This window comes from Lactuca saligna, chromosome 6 (assembly GCF_052625555.1).
Source record: "Lactuca saligna cultivar CGN05327 chromosome 6, ASM5262555v1, whole genome shotgun sequence".
Taxonomy (NCBI): Eukaryota; Viridiplantae; Streptophyta; class Magnoliopsida; order Asterales; family Asteraceae; genus Lactuca; species Lactuca saligna.
The window spans coordinates 121,303,435-121,326,905 of NC_136422.1; the positions used below are offsets into that span (position 1 = coordinate 121,303,435).

Below are 23,471 nucleotides of genomic sequence, written 5' to 3' on the forward strand. Positions count from 1 at the left end.
TTGTGGGTTTGATTCAAGCATATTCACATCAGTGGATTCATCGTGAGTATCTAAAAACAATAAATATTTTTAGTAACTACACAGCCTCACAAAAAAGAAAAGAAACATGAGTAAAATAAGTACCTCATTCATGTTCCCTGGGTTTGAAAGTAGATTATGAATTGTCTGTGAAACAACTGGATTTTGCATAGATGACTCATTGAATTGGGATCAGCAAGCATAATAACAATAACAACATCAATGACATCCTGGCAACGGTATCCACATCTACACCTACAGATTCAACCATGATAATCTTGATTTTGGCATATCTATTAGCATTGAATACGAAGTAAAAAATTGGAACATATAACTTATAACCGCCTGTGAATAATAATATGCCTTTTCATCTTAGTTGTGATCAACATGAAATTTGGAGTCCTTCTAAAGCAAATGAACAAATCAAGATTCAAAGAAAACAAATATGTTGAAGGTCTAAGAAAAGACAAATAAAAAGGGTATCAACTTAGAAATAAAAAACCCATCAACAATATTCGCATATATGTGAAATCAAATAGTAAGACAATTGATTAAAAGTATATTTACATACTTTAAATGAAAAAAAGGACATAAAATGTCTACAAATTAGACATACCAGTAGAATCAAAACCACAAGATGGAACAGTAATGAGTAAAAAGCTCACCTTCTGGTCAAATGTGGTGGTTGTCACATTTTTTCATTATCATTTCTTCTTCCTATGTAGTACTTATAAACATCAACATTAGATACACATACGTATAGATACAGAAACACACACATAAATACGTACACCTACATATAGATACAGACAAACACATACAAACATATACACACACATACATGGACACCTACACATACCTCTGCATCACATTTTTTTCTCCCATCGTCTCCAACCTTCTTCAAACCTCCAATTTCAAGTTCATCTGTTAAGCACACACATAATTCAGATCCTTCATGTATTCAGGTTTTCACTTTCCAGGTCCTAAGATTCTAGAATTAAGTTCTTCAAAAGAAAATATTTGTATTCAAAAGTAATATACCAATAATTAGATCTAGAGAAGAAATCCATCAATGAAGATCAAATCAGACCAACATCCATTCATCACCTAAAAACCCATACAAAAGACTATATCAGTTAGCATGTTGAATGATTTATGTATAATTCAAATATTTAAAATAAAGTACAGCCACACAAAATGAAATAAATTGAAGGTGTCATCTTGGTATGTGGATTCCGATGGTAACAACAACGAAGGCACAATAAGTTGTTTTGGGGCTAAACCTTGCGTCCTCATTTTCTTTGTAAGAGCCCTAATTTCAGACCATTCAGATAGACTGAAATTCTAGTTATTTGATATTGACCGAAGTTCCAATTATTTGGATTTGGGTCCAATATCGGTTAACATACAGAACAACAAAATGAAACCAAGTAAAAAAAACAAACCTTTCCAGCAAAATCTTGGAAGAATTGAAGTTTCTTTTGATTCCTAGCACATAAAACTAAAATCCACAGCAAATTCGGTAAACAAACAGGCCATTATCATCAAAAAAGATATGTTAAAGGCAAGCTTACCTTGATTTCTCTCTGATTGAGGCGTCTCTTGCCCAAAAAGAGGCTGATGTGCAGACCTACGAAATCGACATACACACACAATTAAACATACATACACAGTTAATCATACATATATATAGATCTGGACCCAAATGCACTAAATCCACACAAACATAAAATTAAACCCATACCTGTAGAGAGAGGGTGGTGGTTTTCAGCGAAAGAAAAAGAGGGAGAAAGCGAGAAAGACCAAGGTGTATTGACAAATCTGAGGCCCATATCGATTAAACGATACAAAATCTTCATACCTGGGAAAGCTATTATTCAAAAAATCATATCTTCAAGACCTGCTATTGACGTTTGGAGAAAAAGGGGTTAAAATAAACTACCAAAAAACAAAATATAAACTCAAAAAGTCGATCTATACCTCAAAAACTCCAGCTTAGATTTGGAAGCTTTGATTTGCGATTCCAACTGACGATACAAACAAATAAGAAGTAAGAAGAAGGAGTCGACTGATGCAGTGGTGTTTAATCATTGTTGGGATGCTAGTTATCTCTGAATCCACTGTAATCGTTGCGTAGGTGTGGATGGGATTTAGATGATAACCTGAACAATTCGAGATAATCGGTGTTTTAAGAGAGAGAGAGAAATAAAGGAAATCAAGAAGAGGATTCTTACCTGAATCGGAAATTCTAAGAACCAGACATGACCAATGAACAAACTATCTGTTGGCGGTCCAACATAGGACATAATGATAGCGGCTAGGGTTTTTCAGGAAGAATGGCTTGTCCTGATGTTGAATGGAGTGAGCGAGAAAGAGAAATAAACGCCATTTTGGTTCCAAACATGAAAATTCGATTTCAAAATTATGCGAATTGCCCGCCTTGGATTATAACACATTGGCGCTCCGTGTGACAGTCCCGTGTTTTTAATCCCCACCATCAAATAATATTCAATGGTCCAAATCAGCTTTCCTTGTATTTTAAGATAACATGCTTAATTTTTTGTACCTTTTCCTTTAAAATTTGTACTTAAGACATTATTATGTATGGTTTATATAATGGTATATATATATATATATATATATATATATATATATATATATATATATATATATATATATATATATATATATATATTGTAGACTGTGATTAGTTTCTAGATTGTACTTCAAAATATTTAATCTTTTTTTAGAGACATCAGAATCGCACATATATAAGTTTGCTATATGATTGTAAACAAACTGAACGTTCACCAATTCAACCATATTCGTTTATTTGTTTGGTTAAATATAAACGAACGAATATAAAAAAAAAAATCATTCATATTCATTCGTTTTATTTATAACTTTAGTTATTGGACTTTTCATTTTATTATTATAGCGAGTTTCCCTAAAAAATATACATCCATTTATATATAACAAATCATGAAACAAATCTAGTTTAACAAATATTAATTAAAAAAAAACAATTTTATAATATTAATGTATTTTTTTAACGTATGTAATAGATTGTGATTTCTTAAGTTAATTTACAACTTTTATTTGTTAATTGTTTCAAAATTACTAAAATAAAAAGAGACTAAATATAAAATAAAAACTTTGAGGTATGTATATTTTGAAAATCATTCCAAATAAAAAGGGTAAAAAGTAAAATATAAAATTTAATGGAAAAGCATAACATGATCATATGATTGTATTTCAAAAATTTATAATATTAGTTTACTAATTTCAAAGTAATACACGAAACAATTCGTGCAGAGGACCCTAATTTATTTCTTAATTCTTTTTCTTGTTAGCCACTATTTCCCCTTTTACTTTTAGTCAAATGACAAAAAATCTCATTCATTATAATCTAGACTAGATATCATTTTGGTTTAAGAGTTGTATTATTATTATTATTATTATTATTATTATTATTATTATTATTATTATTATTATAATAATAATAATACAAGTTGTTATATATTTTACTTTTCCGTTTAGAAAAAAACATTGTGTTTTTTTTTTTTTTTTTTTTTATCTAAAAATCTCTTAGCTTTTTATTTTTTCCAAAACAACCTTAATTTTCGAAAAGACCTTTAATATTTGACATGTTAAAAAAATCCCGAAAATATCAAATTGAAAACTTAAGCAAAATATATGTCATCTCCACCTCCCCAGAGGCTGCCGACGTATTTTGGATATTTGTGTAGGATTTAAAATTTTAGAAAAATGATGTTAGGTTTATTGAAATGGAAAAAAACATAGTGTTTTATGTATAAAAAAAAGAGTAAATTACAAGAATGGTCCCTATGGTTTGGGGTAATTTTCATGCTTGGTTCCTAACTAATTTTTTTAATTCGGAAGGTCCTTACTGTTTGTTTTTATTACGTGCTTGATCCCTACTGTTTGTTTTTATTACATATTTGGTCCCTATCATACCTAAAAATACTATTATTTAAATAGGAAAAAATGATGAGGTATGTAAGGTAAGGTGAAGGAGTGGGATTGAGTGTATGTTTATTTAAATAAATCAAAAAATCAAGAGCAAAACAGTCTTTTTAGGTAAGACAGGGATCAAACGCGTAACAAAAACAAACAGTAGGGACCTTCCGAGTTAAAAAAGTAAGTTAGGAACCAAACACGCAAATGACCCTAAACCATAGGGACTATTCGTGTAATTTACTCTAAAAAAAAGATGTTTATGGTTTACGTCTAATAAAAAATAAAATGTATGAAATTTATGAAAAAAAACTAAAAAATATATTAAGTTTGTGGGTTTACCACTAAAACCAGGTTTAAAAAATGATGAAAACAAGCTTAAAACATTTGATGAATTTTTTTTTTATAAAAACAATATTATTGTTATATTTTTTATCTTATTAAAAAATAAGTTTAAAATTAATAAATTAATAAAGTTCTTAATAAAAATATAATTATTAAATAATAAAGTTAATAATAATTAGGTTATTATGAAGTATACTTGATACAAACACTTCTCATTAGAAGACCAAGTCTTCTACTTTCTTTTTGCCCATTAGGTTGGAGAGTGTGGCTGCGGTGTGAGACTGTGGTTTGTGCTAGCTGGACCGCGCACACCGCCCCCAGACTGTGGTTTGGTACGGTTTTGGCCGCACTGTGGTTGGGGAGTACCGCGTCATATGATTGGCTGGTGGAATAATTGACCGTTAATCCTTTTGTGCGTTTTTTTCCTATGATTGGCTGGTAGCACCACTCCCTCCAGCCTTAGGCCATCCGTTATACATATCACTAACCATTATAGTGGTGGGTGTCATCTCATCACCATATTCAACCACTAAACCTATGGGATACCTACCATTATATTCTTCTTATTTTTTTATTTTTAAATTAAAAAATATATATTTTTTAATTAATAAAATGTAGAGAAAGGTAGAGAGAGATAGAGAGACATGGAGAGAGAAAAAAATTGATTGGATGTTATTGTCTATTCTCCCCACCATATTTGACCATAAATTTTTCCACCACCTAGAGTATGGGGTGGTGTTCACATTTTTTGTTTGTGGCCACATAGACCACGAACATGCTCGTTATGAGTATACCATAAGAACATATGGTATGGGCAACTTGAAGTGGTGTTATGACAATAAACAATAAGAAGATGGGTGGTGTTCATGGTGTTATAATACCATGTTAAGAGGAGAGAGATAGAGAGAGAATTTGAACAACCAATAGAAAATCACGTTGCATTTAGTCCTCCGGGTGAGTTCAAACGAAGCAAGGCCTATATTGCAATCGAACGATACCTAGCAATCAACTCCTCCGATAGAGCTAAAAAGCTCAAAGCAAATGTGATTAAGGACGGAAAATCTGTTGTCCTGAGCATGGACGACTACGAAGAGGTCACAGATGAGTTCCAAGGCATGAAAATCTGGTGGAGTTCGAGCATAACAATCTCGCAACAACGGTCTCACTATAGTAACGATGATGGCGAAAAGCGATCCTACAAGCTCACTTGCCATCGTAAACACAAAGAGATCATCACCAAAGTCTACCTGCACCATGTGCTTGATGAAGGAAAGGCCATTGTCATGAAAAGCAGGCAACGAAAGCTCTATACCAATGGCAACATGACCTCGTGGAATCACATCATATTCGAGCACCCTTCTACGTTTGATACTCTTGCAATGCACCCGGAAAAGAAGAAGGATATTTTGAATGATCTGATGACATTCATCAAGTCGAAAGACTACTACAAGAAGGTGGGAAAGTCATGGAAGCGAGGATATCTTCTTTATGGTCCTCCTGGAACTGGGAAGTCTAGCATGATTGCTGCCATGGCTAACCTTCTTGATTACGATATCTATGATCTTGAATTAACCTCCGTGAGTAATAACACGGATTTGAAGAAGCTACTCATCGGCACAACAAGTAAGTCGATAATTGTGATAGAGGATATCGACTGTTCACTTGATCTCACTGGTCCAAGAAAGAAGAAGGAGAAGAAGGATAAGGAGAAGGAAAAGGAGAAGAATCCGGATCAGAAAAAGGAAAAGGATAAGAAGATAAAGGGTAGTGAAGTAACTTTGTCAGGGTTGTTGAACTTCATTGATGGGCTATGGTCGGCTTGTGGTAGTGAAAGACTGATCGTGTTCACTACGAATCACCTTGAAAAGCTTGACCCTGCTCTTATTAGGAGAGGAAGAATGGATAAGCATATCGAGCTTTCCTATTGTTGTTTCGAAACGTTTAAGGTGTTGGCCAAAAACTATTTGGATCTTGAATCACACGACTTGTTTTCACCCATCAGTCGACTACTGGAGGAGACAAACATGAGTCCAGCTGATGTTGCCGAAAATTTGATGCCAAAATCATCTCAAGAGAATGCCGAGAGTTGTTTAAACCACCTGATCAAAGTTCTGAATAAGTCAAAAGAAGAAGCAAGGCTGAAAGCTATGGAAGATTCTAGGGTTAAAGCTTCCCAATCAGAATCAAGTATTGTAGAATCAAGCGATGAAGAATCAAGTGACGGAGAGGGTTGATTTCAAAATGGGACAGGGTTTTTCAGTCTATAGCTATTGTAATGTTAGCATATAAAATATTATTATTATTATTATTATTATTTCTTTAATTAACAGTTTAGTTAAGTTAACGCTTAGATTGATTGTGTATTTTTAACTCTTATTATCTCTTTTCTGTGTAATCTTTCTCTTGTAATAAAAGAGTATTTATTTTATTTATTTATATTTGTCATTTGTTACCATCTATTGTTAGTATTATATATCTCATAACTAATAATTAATGTTTTGTTCTTTTGTTAACTTATGAATTCTCTGTTTTAAATTTTAAATGTTTTATTTTAATTATATTAAATTAATAATATTATAATAAAAAATTAAATTAAATTAATACAGATCAAAAGATGATTTAGTTTAACGTATTTATTTAAATCAACGATTATAACTTTATGTAATTAAAAAATATATCTTAATTAATAATTTATTTAAATAATTAATTAATAATTTTAAATTTTTATTAGAAAAAATTAATTAATTTTATAACTATGATTCATAAGATTCATAAACCAGTTTAGCTTATAAATTTAGTGTCTTTACGTGTTAAAGTATAGTGTATACACCATATTTTTTAAAATATTTCGGTGTAGATTTTCTTTAAATAGTACTGATAATACTTTTTAAGGACATTTTATTTTGCTAGAAAAATTTTCCTCAAAACTTGATGATAGTCATCGGTTAAATTTATCTACACATAAATCATATCAATGTCAGGAGTAAATTACCTGTAAAGAAAAATTGAGCACCTATGTGTTAGTGTAAGTAGGTAGGTTTTACATTAAGGAACAGGTAAATAATTTGGGGTTTTATTGTATTTTCATAACCTAATAATTTTTAATTGTGATTTTCATCATAATACCACTGTTTTTCTTACCATCATCATATTTACCCTGATACAATCATGGGAAACAGATGTGAAAGAGAGATCGAGAGAGGATGAGAAAACTTGTCAAACTTTCGTCTTGGTTCGCCGCCAAATGTTGAACTAAAAAGTGGGGATAAAATGTATAAACACAAACAACACATGTCTAATTAAAAGGGTGTGAAATGTAGAGAATGGGTAAGAAGGGCATTTTTTTTTTAATTCTTTATTTTTAGGATTGCATAAAGCCAACAGAACCTTGGTTCTTTCTATCTTTATTGATTATCTTTATTTTTTCAATATCCGTTTGTTGAAATTAAAAAACACTATTAACATGAAACAAACATTAAGAATTTCAATAAGATCTAGCTGACCAAAACAGGTTTCAATAACTCTTATGTTTAAAAACTATCATACTATTAAATTTCTAATAAAAAAAGGATATACAATAAAGTCTCAATATTTTCAATAATTCGACCAAAAAGTTCAAAATTTTATTTTTTGACTCTAAAGTCCTGATTAACGGTTTGACCAGAAAGTCCTAAACTTTATTCTTTTGATAGTAAAGTCTTAATTACCAACTAACCAGGAAAAAATGATAAACGTGTCAAAAATCGCTAGTAATTAGGATTTTACTATAAAAAAAATGTTCATGATTTTTTGTCAAATCCATGAACATATTGACATTTTAGTATATATATCCATAATATTGTAGTTGATGGCACTTTCACATAATAGAATTAAAAAGAGAATAGAAAAAAAAAGGACACCTTGTTAAGCTAAACTGGGGTTGTCAAGATCGGTCCTATATGAATTTATCTCCATTAAACTTCCGGACGTTTAAGAAGACAACTACTTTTTCAATCGTATATAAAAATTAAAAATCAAACATAAAAAGCTCGTTAGAACCCAAATAAGAATATAACTCTCCATTAAACTTCCGGACGTTTAAGAAGACAACTACTTTTTCAATCGTATATAAAGTTAGTGGTAATAAATGTTTCCTTCATTTGTATGTTTTTTTGTCTGTGAACAATAATTTTGGGATGGAGATAGTACTTGTTAAATGTGATTCGAGCATCTGAAGCATTCTTATGAAACATTTGTGTAACACCTGGTTCTGAAAGTGCTTCGTTACTAGGGGTTGCGGCCCAATCATCAGTTGTCATGAGATTAGGCCCTTGGGAAAGGAAGGTTTTGGCCCATTTCGGATGTGAGTATTAGGGCATACGAGATCTAAGTATTTGATTGTGGCTTCGGAGGCCAAGGGCATACTCGTAAATTGACATCTCGGTCTTCTGAATATTTCGGGCTCTTGTTCGGGAAGTTTTAGGTAATGAGGAGTTGCTCGTAGCGTAGGGTTTCTCGCCACCTTTTCGTGGATATAACGTTCATCAGAAAGAGACTAAGAACGAAGAAGTTATAGCACTTGGAAGTTATTGGCAGTTTTAGTCCTTAATGAAGATTTGTGGCATGGTGGTCCTATGCATGCGTCTGCTAGCTGGGTACACCCAGCGTAAGCTGGGTTATGCCCCGCGTATAAGGGAAGATGGTTGCAGATGCGGAGAGGCATACGACTAATGTATGTCCAGAGTCCCTAAACCCTAAATTTTAGGGTATGCCACTATATAAAGAACATTATACCCTCAAGGATCAACCTCTTTCTCACCCTTAGATAGTTTTCACGAAACCCTAATCTTATTTGAGTATTCTTGGAGCTAAGAAGGCCATTAGAGATCATTTTGGTGTTGTGACCCATTTTCCAAGCAAGTAAAAAGCAAGCAAGGTGATGGTTCAAAGGAGAGGTTCTAGATATGGGATTGTTGCTTCATTTTTGAAAATTTCAAGGTATAAAGATCTAAACTTGGTGGTTACTTCCTTAGATCTCTTAGGTTGAGTTTTTGGACCATTTTGGTCCAAAGGATGATGCTTTATGGTTTAACTCTGATTCCTACGCTTGGAGTTGCCACCCTCAGTGCTAAATGAGTCCCTAAGGCAGCAAGTTGTCACATTAAGTGTCTTTAATGAGTTCATGCATGAGATCTAGCCAATTCTATGGAAGTTTGTTGCTATATTCCAAGTTTAGGTTTATTTCGTCTGTTGCAAACCACCAAGTAATCGACTTTATGGATTAAGATGTTGAAAAGGACTTGGATTTATGATTGTAGCTTCTGGATTAGAGTATTAAGCACTCAATGGGAAAAGTGGCTTAACAGGGAAGTACGTTGGGAGTACATGTAGGTACGCATAGCATACACGCCAATACGCTTAGCGTACAAATGAGTACGCCCCGCGTACTCATCAAACATGGGCTTGACGTGTTTTGGGCCTCGGTTTGGGCCATGCTTTGGACTTCCAGTCTTTGGGCCTCAGTGGGTCATCTTAAGTCAGATAATTTAGGCCAAGAGTATGCTTGTGCTTAAGGAAAGGCTTATTAAAGGGATTGGGCTCAATTTAACAAATTAGGCCATTAGTGGGCTTGGGAAGCCTACTTAGTGCTGGGCCTTTTTGTATTATGGTTTTGGGCCTTAGATATGGACTAAGTTGGACTAGGGGTAAAATGGTCATTTTACCCTAAAGAGGATTATTTTTTTGGACTAATTCTTATTTTGGGTAATGGTAGCTCGGGGAGTCGAGAGATCAGCAGTTCGGGGATCTGCCAGCTAGCAGCGAAAGGTTTATTCACAGGATTCTACAGTCAGCTTGTGAGGTCAGTTTTCTCCTGTAGGAACGAGTCTAAGGCACCAATTCCGACCCGTTTATGTATGTTAGTGTATTCCAGATTTAGATCCGATGTTGAATTTAGCCCGATGTAGTTTTTATGCTTCCGGATTACGGTCCGATGCCGAGCGGGGCATGAGGAAGGTTTACATGCATGTTCCGAACTACGGTTCAATGTTGGGTGATACCCGAGGAAGGGATGCATGTTTAGTTATACCTGTTGTGTTTGTGATAGTTTTATGTGCCTTGTAGGGAGATGAGTATGACCGGGGGCCCGTATCTCATCACTAGCTGAGTATGGACGGGGTTCCATATCTCATTAGTAGTAGAGTAGGGGCAGGGCCCAAGATAGGCAGGGCCTTGAGACTAGCAGTTATAGTGTTGTGTTGCCTGTTATGTACTAGCTTGATTATGATCATATGTTTGCATTTGTATAGTGGGCGGGGCCTGATGTCGGATGCGTCCGATGTCGGGCGGGGCCTGAGGTAGCGGGTTAGGCTCAATGTTTGTAGTACGTGATTACATGTATGGTATGTGGTAGTTTGGGGAGACTCACTAAGTTTCGTGCTTATGATTTTCAGTTTTGGTTTCAGGTACTTCTAATTGCAAAGAGAAGAGCTCGGGATGACTGCATTGCACACACCAAAATGTTTTAGCCTGGGATGTTTACTCTAATGTTTTGAAACTCTGATAACAATGTTTAAGATATTATAACTTATGTTTTGAGGAAATGGGTTGATAACTGTGGTTTTATTATTAAATTAAAATAAAATTTTGGACTGTATTTTTGGGATGTTACAATTTGGAGCACTTAGATCTTAATGGATCACTTGAGGTTCATGGAGCAACTAACAAAGGAACGGATCATCTGAGATGGCTTTGGATCACCAGACAAAGGAACGTATCAAGTGATAAAGAAACAAATCTTCCAAAAGGAGGTTTGGAGCAACTTTGAGTGGTTTGGAGCAACTGGGAGTGGCTTGGAGCAACGTGAAGCACTTGGAGAAACATAGAGCACTTGGAGCAACATGGAATATCAAGTTGCGCCATGTGGAAGGAAGTTGAGCCATCCTTGGGGAAGTTGCGCCAAGGTGATGTTGAGCCAAGGAGATGTTGAGCCATGAAGATGTTGTTGCTCCATCAAAAAGGGAAGTTGCACCATGGAGGAGATGTTGTGTCATCATGAACCATCATGGTACATGATGCGCCATCTTGATTCCTTTGTTGTGCCATGTTGATCCACGTATGCTTAGATGATGATCATGCTCAATAAATACACCATGTTGTGCCACCATGATGGATGTTGGACCATTAGTGTGTTAGTTAAGGACTTCGTTTTCTTTTTTGAATATTCTTGTAAGAAAATTGAAGCATTCCAAAAATCATGACCAAAATTTTCATTTTTAATTATTATATAAAACCATAGTTATTAAAATCATCTCATCAAAACATAAGTCAAAACATCATAAACGGTATATCCACATAAAAACAGCTGTTAAATATATCAATGTAAACATCTCAGGCTAAATATCATGGTGTGTGCAATGCGGTCATCCCGAGCTCCTCCCTTTGCTATCGGAAGTACCTGAAACCAAAACTAAAAACTATAAGCACGAAGCCTAGTGAGTCTCCCCAAACTACCACATACCATATATATAACATACAACTAGGAGATACGAGCCCTTCCCACACTCAAGGAGATACGGGCTCCCCCACATTCGGATAACAGGCCCCACCCTATGAAATACGGTCCCCACCCATACTTAGTGAGATACAAGCCCCGCCCACACTCGGCTGTCTAGGAGATACGGGCCCTGCCCATACTCGACTATATAGGAGATACGGGCCCTACCCACACTCAACCAATAGTGAGATTCAGGCCCCGCCCACGCTCAGCTAACTAAGAAACACATACAAGTATCACACAAACAACAAGTATAACGAAATCTACCAATCCATTTCGTATCCATACTCAAATAATGCTAACATACGGGCACTTCCCACACTTAGCCACTAATCAGCACACATAACATACACAGGCCGACATTGGTGCCTTCGAATCCTTCAATCCAGGAGGAAATTCAACCTCAAATTTCGGATGATATTTGGAACGTCTCTACCCGGAATCAGCTCTACTCATTCCCTGAACCAAAAAAACCCCATAGATACCGTTTTATACTCATAACCCTTTCGGGTCAACTTTTTTCAAAGTCAAAGTCAACGCTTCGAGTTGACTAACTCGTCGAGTTTACTCCTCAACTCGGTGAGTTCCCATAAATCACAGAATCATGAAATCGCGATCCAACTGGTTGAGTTTTCCTCCAACTCGCCAAGTTTCTCCTTCTAAATAGAATTGAGACTTTCCCAGTACAACTCGTTGAGTTCGATTGTGGACTCGTTGAGTTCCTTCCTTTTCAACAAAATCGGGAACATTGCAAACCAACTCGCCGAGTTCCCTTATGGACTCATCGCGTTCATCAGTCTGTCAAGCCTTCTTAATACATTAAGCCCTTATTATTCAATTCCATATCCCATATTCTAGATCTAGGCCGAAAATACATCTAGGAGGGTAAAGTTTCCAACTTTACCCATTAAAACCCACTCTAGGAGAAACTTTATCCTCATGCGATTTTGAAGCTTCTATGACCATGCATGAGGATAAAGTTTAAGACTTTACGTGATCCAAAATCAGTTACAAAATTCAAACTATGGACCAAAACTGTAAAGTTTAGAAAAAACGAGCGTTATGTGAGCTCGATTTTTTTGGAGCTGCATTCGTGTCTGCAAGTCGCACCCATGCGCAAGTTCGTTGATTTTAGTCTACAAAGTCCAAGATTTGCACCCCCACCCCCATGCGGGCGGGTAGGTCTTAATGTAAAACCATAGACATAAGCTTGTAAGCCTTTCATGCATTCAAGCTTATATGCCCAATTGAGTTTAGCCTTCCTACTAATGTGGGACTCCTTCCCCACATTCATCTCTTTTGCTAACTTTATCCTCAAATACCCGTCTTTGAGTATCGATATCTCATTCAAATATACTCCATTTCGGACATATAATATATCGTTTCGAACTTCTCATGGAGGAGATCACAAACCCACTTAGATTTAATTATATATACAACATATGTATATATTTATATACATCCAAATCTAGTAAAAATATAAATATTTATACTAAGTGTTCCAATAATCCCCCGCATGAGTGGAGATCGATCTCTGCATATCAATTTCCAAATGAAATTTTCAACAGTTGAATCCTACATAGGATGGGTAGGTACTACCCTTTGAACCTTACCATAAGAATTACACTTAATCGCCTAGCGGTTAGTAGATCTCGATGTCTTTGAACTGAACTACCATTTGTGTAGATGACGATATAATTCTCACAGGACTTTCCCAGACAAAGTCATATACTCATAGACATGTTTGTTTTCTCCATGAACACTAACCTGGTTCTGCAAGAACATTAGCAATTATGCCCCCATAATTCCCTTCGAAGCGACCCTAGTTCTCTCTCACATAAGTGATTCCAAGAATCATTATAAACCATATGTTTAGCCTAATTTTTTCACTACATATAGGATAGGAATGGACTATGAAGTAATGGTCATTCCCCCACAGTGACCTACCTCATTCATACAAAGAGTACATGAAGACTTTTTTCGCAACTCGACATAAAGGGAGAGATTGTTAGGTCTCAAAGTTTATTGTATGTTGTGTCAGAGCATGTTGCGAAATCTTTTACTGTTACATTTTAGTATTCATTGTTTAGTGTTGTTTCTTTGTATGTGTGACATCCCCATTTTCACGGCTAGAAAAGACCGATTTTGTTTATGCTTTATAAAAATCAGAGTACTTCTTTTAATAAAAATGTTGTGGAATTTGTTCCCATTAAAACATGATAAATATGTTATCAAAGTATTTCGGAAGAAATTTATTCATTTTAAAAAATTTGGGATGTCATCGTCAATACGAAAACATAAGCATAAACAAAACTTACATTCATCATCATTAGTGATTTATATCTTCTTAATCTCTCAGTGTAATGTGACTTCATATTAACACCTGTGATAGAAATAAACTGAGTGGGTCAGGTTGAGAAACCTAGTGAGTACATTGGGTTTTCAACCCACAATAATATAAGTATTATGTTTAATCATCAAACAATTAACCCAATTACCCATCCCCGTTATCTTCTTTACTCTTAAGAATCTACCATAAGAATCAACTATTCCTCATTAATTTTTCCTAAGGATTATCCTAAGGGATAAGCACGAAATCCATCGTTGCCAAGGTTTACTCAACATACACTAAATCCGTAGTTGCCAGGGTTTGCTCATCAGGCACTAAATCCATAGTTGTCAGGTTTATCTCGTTTATCGACAATATGGTTTCTGAGAATCCATTCGCAATACATCTCAATGAGTTTTTACCTCGTTTATCGATAATATCGTTTCCGAGAATCCACTCGCAATACATGTCAATGGGTTTTTAGAGTACAGTTGGTGAATACACAGTTCAAATAACACCTATAGGTTGCAAGCCTGTTAGTGTTCCACTGGACTGTCTAGAATAGTTCGTGGTTGTCATTCATACTCTGCTAGATGACGGGGGCCAACATTTGGGTAAAAGGCTTCTCTCATGGTTCACCTCTCACCCTTATCTTATGGTCTACGTCACCTCTCATCATTTTGTTTTTGTCGCACAACAACTATTTCATCTAACAATGTTTTACCCAACACATTTTGTAGATATAAAATACATATAAAGTTTAAATCATTTAAAAGATGCATAAAATCGTTCATCCAACATAGATAACAAGTATATAGATAATATGCACACATAGCACGTAATTTATTTAAAATAATTAATATCTACGTATAAGCAGAAAGTAACTATGCACTCACTTGTTAAGGTGGTGATTCTGAATTCAAAAAAAGCTTCGTTACTCTTAAAACAATTTCCCTCAACAAAACCTAGTATCATTACCACTAGGGTTTAGTTTAATATTCACCGAGACTAATTAATAGTCTAGTTATTATTAGTATTGTATAAGCGTTAAAAAATACTTATATAACCCATAATAATAGCCCAAATACTTATTATAAGTTCCTAATAACATTAATATAATTAAATAAAAGCTATATTAAAAATAGCGTAAATGTAGCTTACTTCAGTTGGTTTTATAGAAAACTGGGCTTCGCTGGAGCAGCGTTCCCGAGGCGAAAGGCTCCTCTTCTCGGAGCTTCCCGATGCTCTGAAACTTGCTTCTAACAGCTTGGAGGTGCTAGGGAAAAACCTTGAAGGTTTAGGGGTATTTGGGTGGAAAGAAGTGGAGAGTTGTGAAGAAAATGGGAGGTTTGCGCATCTATTTATAGGTTGACAGCGTCGAGTACACTGAGCGTACTAAAAAATTACGCTGAGCGTACTCAAAAATTATGCTGAGCGTAATGGGTTTTTAAGGGTTACGCTGTACGTACTCAAAATTACGCTAGGCGTAATGTTGCACGTGTCACCAACTGGTGGCTAGCCTTGGGGAGGAAGTAACGGCTGTGATCGTGCCACGTCACCCAAACTCGCACAACACCCTCCCGACTTAGAAAAATAATAACTATCGCATAAGAGCTCCGTTTTCGATGTTATTTATATCCACGCGTATGTGGGATCATAATCTACAACTTTCGTTTAGACTCCGTCGGTTAATTCTCAACCGATCTTAAATTTAATAGTATGAGAAGATTAGACTGTTAAATGACCGCAAAAAATTCGTAACTCCATCATACAGACTCCGTTTTCGTTTGTCTTTTTTTTATCTTTGAGTTCCTATTAATGAGATATTAAACTCTTATTTAGGTCGCATAGGCAAAAAACCGCTCAAACTAAAATTCGAGTTTCGAGTCGTGCACTGCTATGCCAAATCTTAGAAAATTCATAACTTCCCGAAGTCAGATTTGGGCGTTCTTTTTTTTTATATGTTCTCGGATTAACATATGCTACAAATTTTGTTTAGATTATTATGGCTAAAAACTCCTCTATCGTACATTCACTATTTACGTCTCCCGGTGTCGTACCGGTTTTGCCGAAAAACTTCGACGGGCCATAACTTCTTCGTTATAACTCAGATTTTGGCGTTCTTCATATGTACGGAACCGTTGTAACATATACTACCACTTGGTTAAGATTATTCCTTCTAAATAATCTTCCATTAAAAACTTATTTTTGATGCTCATTGTCTCTAAATTTACTAGCCCGGATCTACGGGCGTTATAGTATGTTCTAAAATTTTCTACACCTTAGGTTCCAGAGTGAACATTGCTTAATTGTTGTACAACTTGTCACTACCTAGGTGTCATAACCTTAGGGGGTATTCTCTAATTTACTCCCTTTTGTCAACCTATAAATAAGGATGTTGGTTAGAAGGTAGAGTAAGTCTTTTGTAAGTTCTTACACTCAATAGTTGTAATCGAGCTTTCTTACTCTAAATCAAATCAGAAAATTATTTACATTTTCGTGTAACCATTTCTTGCATTCAAAGATGATTTAATACATTTGGCTTATAAAAATCGTACCACTAGATAATTATGGATATGAACTGGAGTTGAGTTGTTTGATTTTTTTTTTGTGAGTTTGATCCAACTAATGTTGCTGAGTAATGAGAAAAATTTTTGGGCTTTAATTGTTTATAGTGGTTTTTATTGATTTTGTGGGTTTTAACATTTATAGAGGATGTTGTTGATTTACATTGGGAATTTTTCTAGGTTTCATCTCCGATAGGCGAGGATGGTTGATGTCATGAAGAGGTGTTCGAAGATGAAAGAGAAGTAAATGAGACAAATAAAGGGTGAGTTTGATAGGAGTTAGGTAGGGTGGTTTATTAATTTTACTTTCTTTTATGTGGATAATGGACCAAGCCACATTAAAGTCTCAATTCACGATTTGAAAAGAAAGTCCAAAACTTTATGTTTTTTACAGTAAAGTCCTAATTACCGGCTAATCGATAAAAAAAGGTAAGCATATCAAAAACTGCAGGTAATTAGGACTTTACTATAAAAAAATAAAATTTAAGATTTTCTTGTCAAATCGTTGAAAATATTGGGACTTTAATGTATATATCCCTGATATCCCATAAAAATATGTCAAAAAGGTTTAATAGTAGGAACAAGCATGACATGTTTTAAACATTAGATTGTATGAGAACAAATGGTATGGATGTTTTGGTCAAGATATAGTCCTCTCTCATAAATGAACGTTTTTTTGCCACTCGCTGTACTTTTATTCAATTTTGGTAACTGTTAGTTTGTGGTTATTTTGATTAATTTTTTTTCCACATGTCATTTTATAAGTTTTTTTTATTTTATTAAATTCCAAATAATATTTTAATGTAATAATTGCAATAAATATAGTAATAAATATATATTAATTTCACTAATAAACTTACATTTTAATTTTAAAATTCCCAAAATTAAAGCTCATTAGTTTCTTTTTCTTTATTTAAATTATTTGTTTAAATTTAAAAGATAAAAAACATTTCATTTATAATAAATCATTATTTTTCTTATTTTCATATAAATTCAAAGTTTGTCAAATATTTTGACTTTTTTTTTTCCTTTTTTATAAACTCATTAATACATGAGTCTCAGAACTAGTCATAGAATAAAATTAGAAATTGAGGCAAAAGAAATAAGCTGTATTTGGCAGATTATGAAGTTGATTATGAAAGGAAAGTCTACTTTGGTTCTTATGTTGGTTTTTGGTAATTTAATATTTATTGGAATAGGAATTTAGGACTAAAGTCTACTTTGATCATTATGTTGGTTTTTGGTAATTTAATATTTATTGGAATAGGAATTTAGGACTAAATGGTACTGAAACCGGAATCAATATCTTGAATATCTTTTATATTCATAAATAAAATATGATCACTTGGTTTACTGGTTGGGAAAGGTAATTATGTAAAAAGACTTATAAAAATCAACATCAAAGATGAATATCCATTTGATGAAAATAGTTTTGGAGATAAGTTTTGTACTCCTATCAGGTACAAGCCTTTCTTGCAATTACGGAGAAGGGGCATTTTGGTCAAAATCACTATTCGACACTTTCATGTTAAGTCCTTTTGTGTATTACATTAGGATTAACAAAGGCGGCCAAGTTCAACTTCATAGGTATTCTTTTGTTTAATTTGTTTAAGATTCTATTGATTTCACTTTCACTTACAAAATAATAATTTTAGTGGTGTGGTTTTACATCTTTTGCTTTTAAAAAAAGACTAATTCCATCGCCTTAAATCCAAATTTTTTAGTTACTTTTTTATTATTATTTCATAAATAGGTTATTTACTTCGGTTATGGAACTTCTGGTGCTTGTGCTTCTATTCTTTGCATTATGTGCCTGTGTTTGAGATTATATAATTTTTTTTACTGGATTTAAAGATCAACAGTGTAATGGAAGGGCATCGAGTGTTGAGCATTCAACTTTGGTATAAGAGCTTATATATAAATGATATAACAAGGCCCGAATTTGGAAGAATATAAAATGTATTAAGGTTACTTTCGGAAATTTATTAAAGTTGAAGATCATTAATGGTTTTAAAGACATTTGTATGTTGATCCGTCTTTTTTAGAGCTGTCAGATGCTTCTTTGTCATGTATTGGGGATGAAGAACTTTTTAATGTTGGCGAGAAGACCAGGAATACTTCAGGGGGTAGTTCACATATTTTGATTTGCACTAAGATGATATATGAAAGACAAAATTGTTGGGAATATTAGGGTTTGCGGTGAAGATCTGGATACCAGTTTGGATCGTGATATCACTTTCCGAACTAATATTTCTACCTTATGCCCGGGTTACAAGAAATTCAGTCTAGAATAATCCAAGCGGACACCTACGTTTCTAGGCATAGAAAATATAAACTATTATGGTAAAGGGTTATGTGAATGTGTGATGGAAAAACGAGTGCTAAAGAACAATCGTCTTCTGGAAAGGAAGAGTTGTTTATATACTAAACTCGATTAGGGTTTCATTAGGGTTGGGCCGTCATTAGTTGCTTTGGAAGCAAGTAATATTAATCCAGATTAGGGTTACCAAAAACTAACGAGTTTCGTTAGTTTTACCATAATCAACCTCAAGAAATTGAATTTTCCATTATGTTCCCACATGCGAAATTCGGTGAGGTTTTGGGACCCCAGCTAGGGGCTTTGCCCCTTGGACCCCGCTAGGGGCGCTGCCCCTAGACCCCGCCAAAGGGGCGCTGCCCCCGGACCCCTGACTAGTCATTGAACCGGCTTCTGACTCGATCTTATACATGTGTGCACTCCGTACAACCCCGTATATGTATTAGAGTACAAATCATGAAACCTCTTAGCTCACATGTTAGTTCCAGTTACTTAAAATGACATGGTGACACTAAAATCACCAACAATCCCTCCCCCATTTTAGCGTAACCCTTGAAAAAACATAACCTTATCAACAACAAACCAAAACTAGTACATAATGAAAATATCGTAACGATTGAATTTCCACTTAGTATCATACAAATTGCAAATACTCGAGAATCAGGGTGTTCTAAGAATTGAACCCGTCAACCCATTTGAACACTAGAAAGTAAAATACATACTAGTTTATTGTATTTATAGCATAATACAACTTGACACTATTATAAAGCCATGTGTCCCAATCCTCTCATGATCGTATCAAGGTCAAATCCACAACCTCTTGAAATGAGGCTACACTTCACAATCACGTAGGTAACTCCTTTCCATGTATCTGCACATACATTTATCAAAGGAATTATTAAGAAGTTAAACTTCAACCTGGCTAACTTGCTGAACCGAACACATACCTGGGATGAATACTTCATGTGTTCCAATCTATAAGTATGAGCTTTCCACATTGAATTCAACTCCTAACATTATATTAGGAGGGAAATGGGTGTCTCATCATTATAGAATTAAATGGACTTTAATCCCATCCTGGTCACAGACTTGTGCACTAAGTCTCTTGTTAGACCTTTAGTCAAGTGATCTGCCAAATTATGTTGTGATTTCACAAACTCAACTAAAATCACACCATTCATGATTAGTTCTCTAATCATACTATGTCTAACACCTAGGTGTCTAGACTTGCCATTATAAACCTGGCTATATGCCTTAGCCAAAGCGACAACACTATCACAAAGGATAAAAATAGGTGCTATCGGTTTAGACCACAAAGGAATCTCATAGACTAAATTCCTTAGCCACTCGGCTTCTTTACCAGCAGCTGCTAACGCAACAAACTCAAATTCCATTGTCGAGTTTGTAATGCAAGATTACTTCTTGGAAGCCCAAGAAATGGCACCTCCCCCAAGCAAGAATACCCAACCCGAAGTTGAGGAATGGTCCTCCATGTTGGTAATCCAACTCGCATCTAAATGACCTTATAAAACCGAAAGACTCCCCAAGTAACTCAAACCATAATTCATGGTTCCCTTGAGATACTTAAACACTCTATTCACTGCTTGGCAATGTTGAGCACTAGGATTGCTAGTGTACCTGCTCAACTTACCCACAACAAACGCAATATCAGGTCTGGTACTTGTCATGGCATACATCAAGCTACCAATAGCCTTAGAGTATTCCAACTGTGAAATGGGAATACCATTATTTGACATTAATTTCACACTTGGGTCCATAGGAGTACTCAGAGGAGAACAATCGGTAAAATTAAACCGTTTGAGAATTTTCTCAATATAACGATTTTGAGTCATTACCAATCCTTTGTTCATCCTCTTAATTCTTATTCCAAGAATTACATCAGCCTCTCCTAAATCTTTCATGGAAAACTTGGATGACAACAATTTCTTTGTTTCATCCACTTGATTTTGGTCGGTGCCAAAAATCAACATGTTATCTACATATAAGCAAACAATCACTCCAACTCTAGTAGCATCATCAAATCTACTATAAACACATTTGTCATATTGGTTTGTTTTGAAACCAAAAGACAAAATCACCTCATCAAATTTTTGATGCCATTGTTTAGGCGCTTGCTTCAGCCCATACAAAGATTTGACAAGTTTACAAACCATATGCTCTTTACCGGGCATAATGAAACCTTTTGGTTGTTTCATGTAAACTTCCTCGTCAAGATCACCATTTAAGAAGGCTGTTTTCACATCCATTTGGTGAATAACCAGATTGTGGATACTTGCCAAGGCAACCAACAATCTAATAGTAGAAATACGTGCAACGGGAGCATACATATCAAAATAGTCAATACCGGCTTTTTGTCTAAAACCTTGAATGACTAACCGGGCCTTGAATTTGTCAATGGTCCCATTAACATTCATTTTCTTTTTTAAAATCCATTTGCAACCAAGAGGTTTAGAACCCGGAGGCAAATCAGACAACACCCATGTATTATTCTCAAGAATTTATGACATTTCATCATTAATCGCTTCCTTCCAAAAGGCACTATCCCGAGACTCCATGGCCTCTTGATAAGTCTTAGGATCATCTTCAATACTATAGCAATAAGAGTATTCAAGATTAATTTCATCCCTTGAACCTTCCACCAAGTACAGTTGGAAGTCGGATCCGAAATTCTTAGCAATTTGGCCTCTTTTGCTTCTACGAATATCTTGTGGTTCTCGCACGACACCACCATCTTGACTTTCCGAATTTTGCTCTTTATTAGCATCAAAAGTCAGATCCTTAGGCCTTTGAATCGATGAAAACCTCATCTCATCAAAAATTGCGTCCCGCGATTCGATAACAGTGTTAATTGAAACCGAATCATTAGGTTCTATTACATAAAACCTATATACCTTGGAATGTTCAGCATATCCAATGAATATGCAATCAATTCCATGTTCTCCCAAAATTTTCTTTTTGGGCTCGGTAAGTTTTACAGCTGCCCGACATCCCCAAACCCGAAAATAACTCAAATTTGGTTTTTTCTTGAACTAAAGTTCATATGGGACTATTTTGTTCCTTTTATTTGGAACCCTATTTAACAAATAGCAGGCCGTTAACATGGCCTCTCCCCAGAATCCTTCATTCAATCCCGAGTAAGACAACATCGACTTTACCATTTCTTTTAAAACTCGATTTTTGCGTTCAACAATGCCATTCTGTTGAGGCGTGTAAGGTGCCGTGGTCTCATGAATGATACCCACTGATTGGAAGTATATGGGATCCATATATTCACCTCCCATATCAGTCCTAAGACATTTAACCGGAATGCCCAATTGCAATTCCACCTCGGTTTTGTATATTTTGAATTTATCTAAGGCTTCATCGTTAGAGTGCAACAAATACACATAGCAAAACTGAGTGCAGTCATAAATAAAAGTGACTACATACTTTTTATTCCCTAAAGAAGGAGTGAAATGAAAATCACACAGGTCACTGTGTACAAGCTCCAAAACAGCTGAATTTCTAGTAACACTAGGAAATGGCTGTTTTGTCACTTTTGTAAGCATGCATGTTTTACATTTATCAGATGTCATATCAAAGGCTGGAATTAATCCATCTTTTGACATCTCATGCATCCTTCTAAAGTTGACATGACCTAATCTTACATGCCAAAGCATAGATTTATCAACATTAGAAGCAGAAGATACAAATGCAGAATTCTGAATAGGTAATAATTTGTCAACAAAATTCAAACGAAACATTCTATTACTTAAATATCCAAAGCCAAAAAACATTCCACCCTTAGACAAAACAAACTTATCCGACTGAGTAACTTGTTTAAAAGCATCAAAATTCAAACAACTAGAGCTAATAAGATTCTTGCGAATCTTGTGAACAAACAAAACATCAAATAACCTAATTGTCTTTCCAGAAGTAAATTCAAGACACACGACACCTAAACCACAAATAGGAATAAAAGAATCGTCTCCCATTTTCAGCACCGAGCCATCTTCAAGCACAGTTAATGTTTCAAACATCTATTTATCCTTGCATACATGGTTCGTTACTCCGGAGTCAATACACCAAGCACCATTATCATCCTGCACATAGAATGGTTCACCGATAAATGAAACATAGTAAACATAATTCTGAGTAGAATTATCAAAGTTAGTCAAAAACTGACCTCCTTTAACTTGGGCTGAAGACCGTTCACTTTCCCATTGGCTCCACTGTTTCCAGCACCATTGTTGCCCAAATTCACACAACAATCACGCTTGAAATGTACAACTTGATTGCACCTCCAACAAACCAGATCCTTTCTCTTTTTGTTGGAGTTGCTTGGGACATGTTCCTGCTTACGTTTGCCATGTCCTTTGTGGT

At 34.9% G+C, this 23,471-nt stretch overlaps 1 protein-coding gene and 1 long non-coding RNA gene across 2 annotated transcripts; one reads left to right on the forward strand and one right to left on the reverse strand.

The window, feature by feature from the left end:
• Positions 1–1,412: 1,412 nt before the first annotated feature.
• On the reverse strand, positions 1,413–1,824 carry LOC145000290 (uncharacterized). Its single transcript, XR_013661184.1, has 3 exons — positions 1,763–1,824; positions 1,593–1,648; positions 1,413–1,519 (listed from the first exon to the last, which is right to left on the reverse strand). It is a non-coding gene; the product is annotated as an uncharacterized LOC145000290 (long non-coding RNA).
• A 3,496-nt stretch (positions 1,825–5,320) lies between these two features.
• LOC145000996 (AAA-ATPase At3g28510-like) lies at positions 5,321–6,617 on the forward strand. The gene has a single exon (XM_078960312.1). It carries the CDS (start codon positions 5,418–5,420, stop codon positions 6,573–6,575), a length of 1,158 nt encoding a protein of 385 aa, XP_078816438.1. The 5' UTR covers positions 5,321–5,417; the 3' UTR covers positions 6,576–6,617.
• Positions 6,618–23,471: the final 16,854 nt, after the last annotated feature.

What these genes read in the sequence shown, in the direction of transcription:
- LOC145000996 (XM_078960312.1), top strand. Translation starts at nt 5,418, where the DNA reads ATGGACGACTACGAAGAGGTCACAGATGAGTTCCAAGGCATGAAAATC.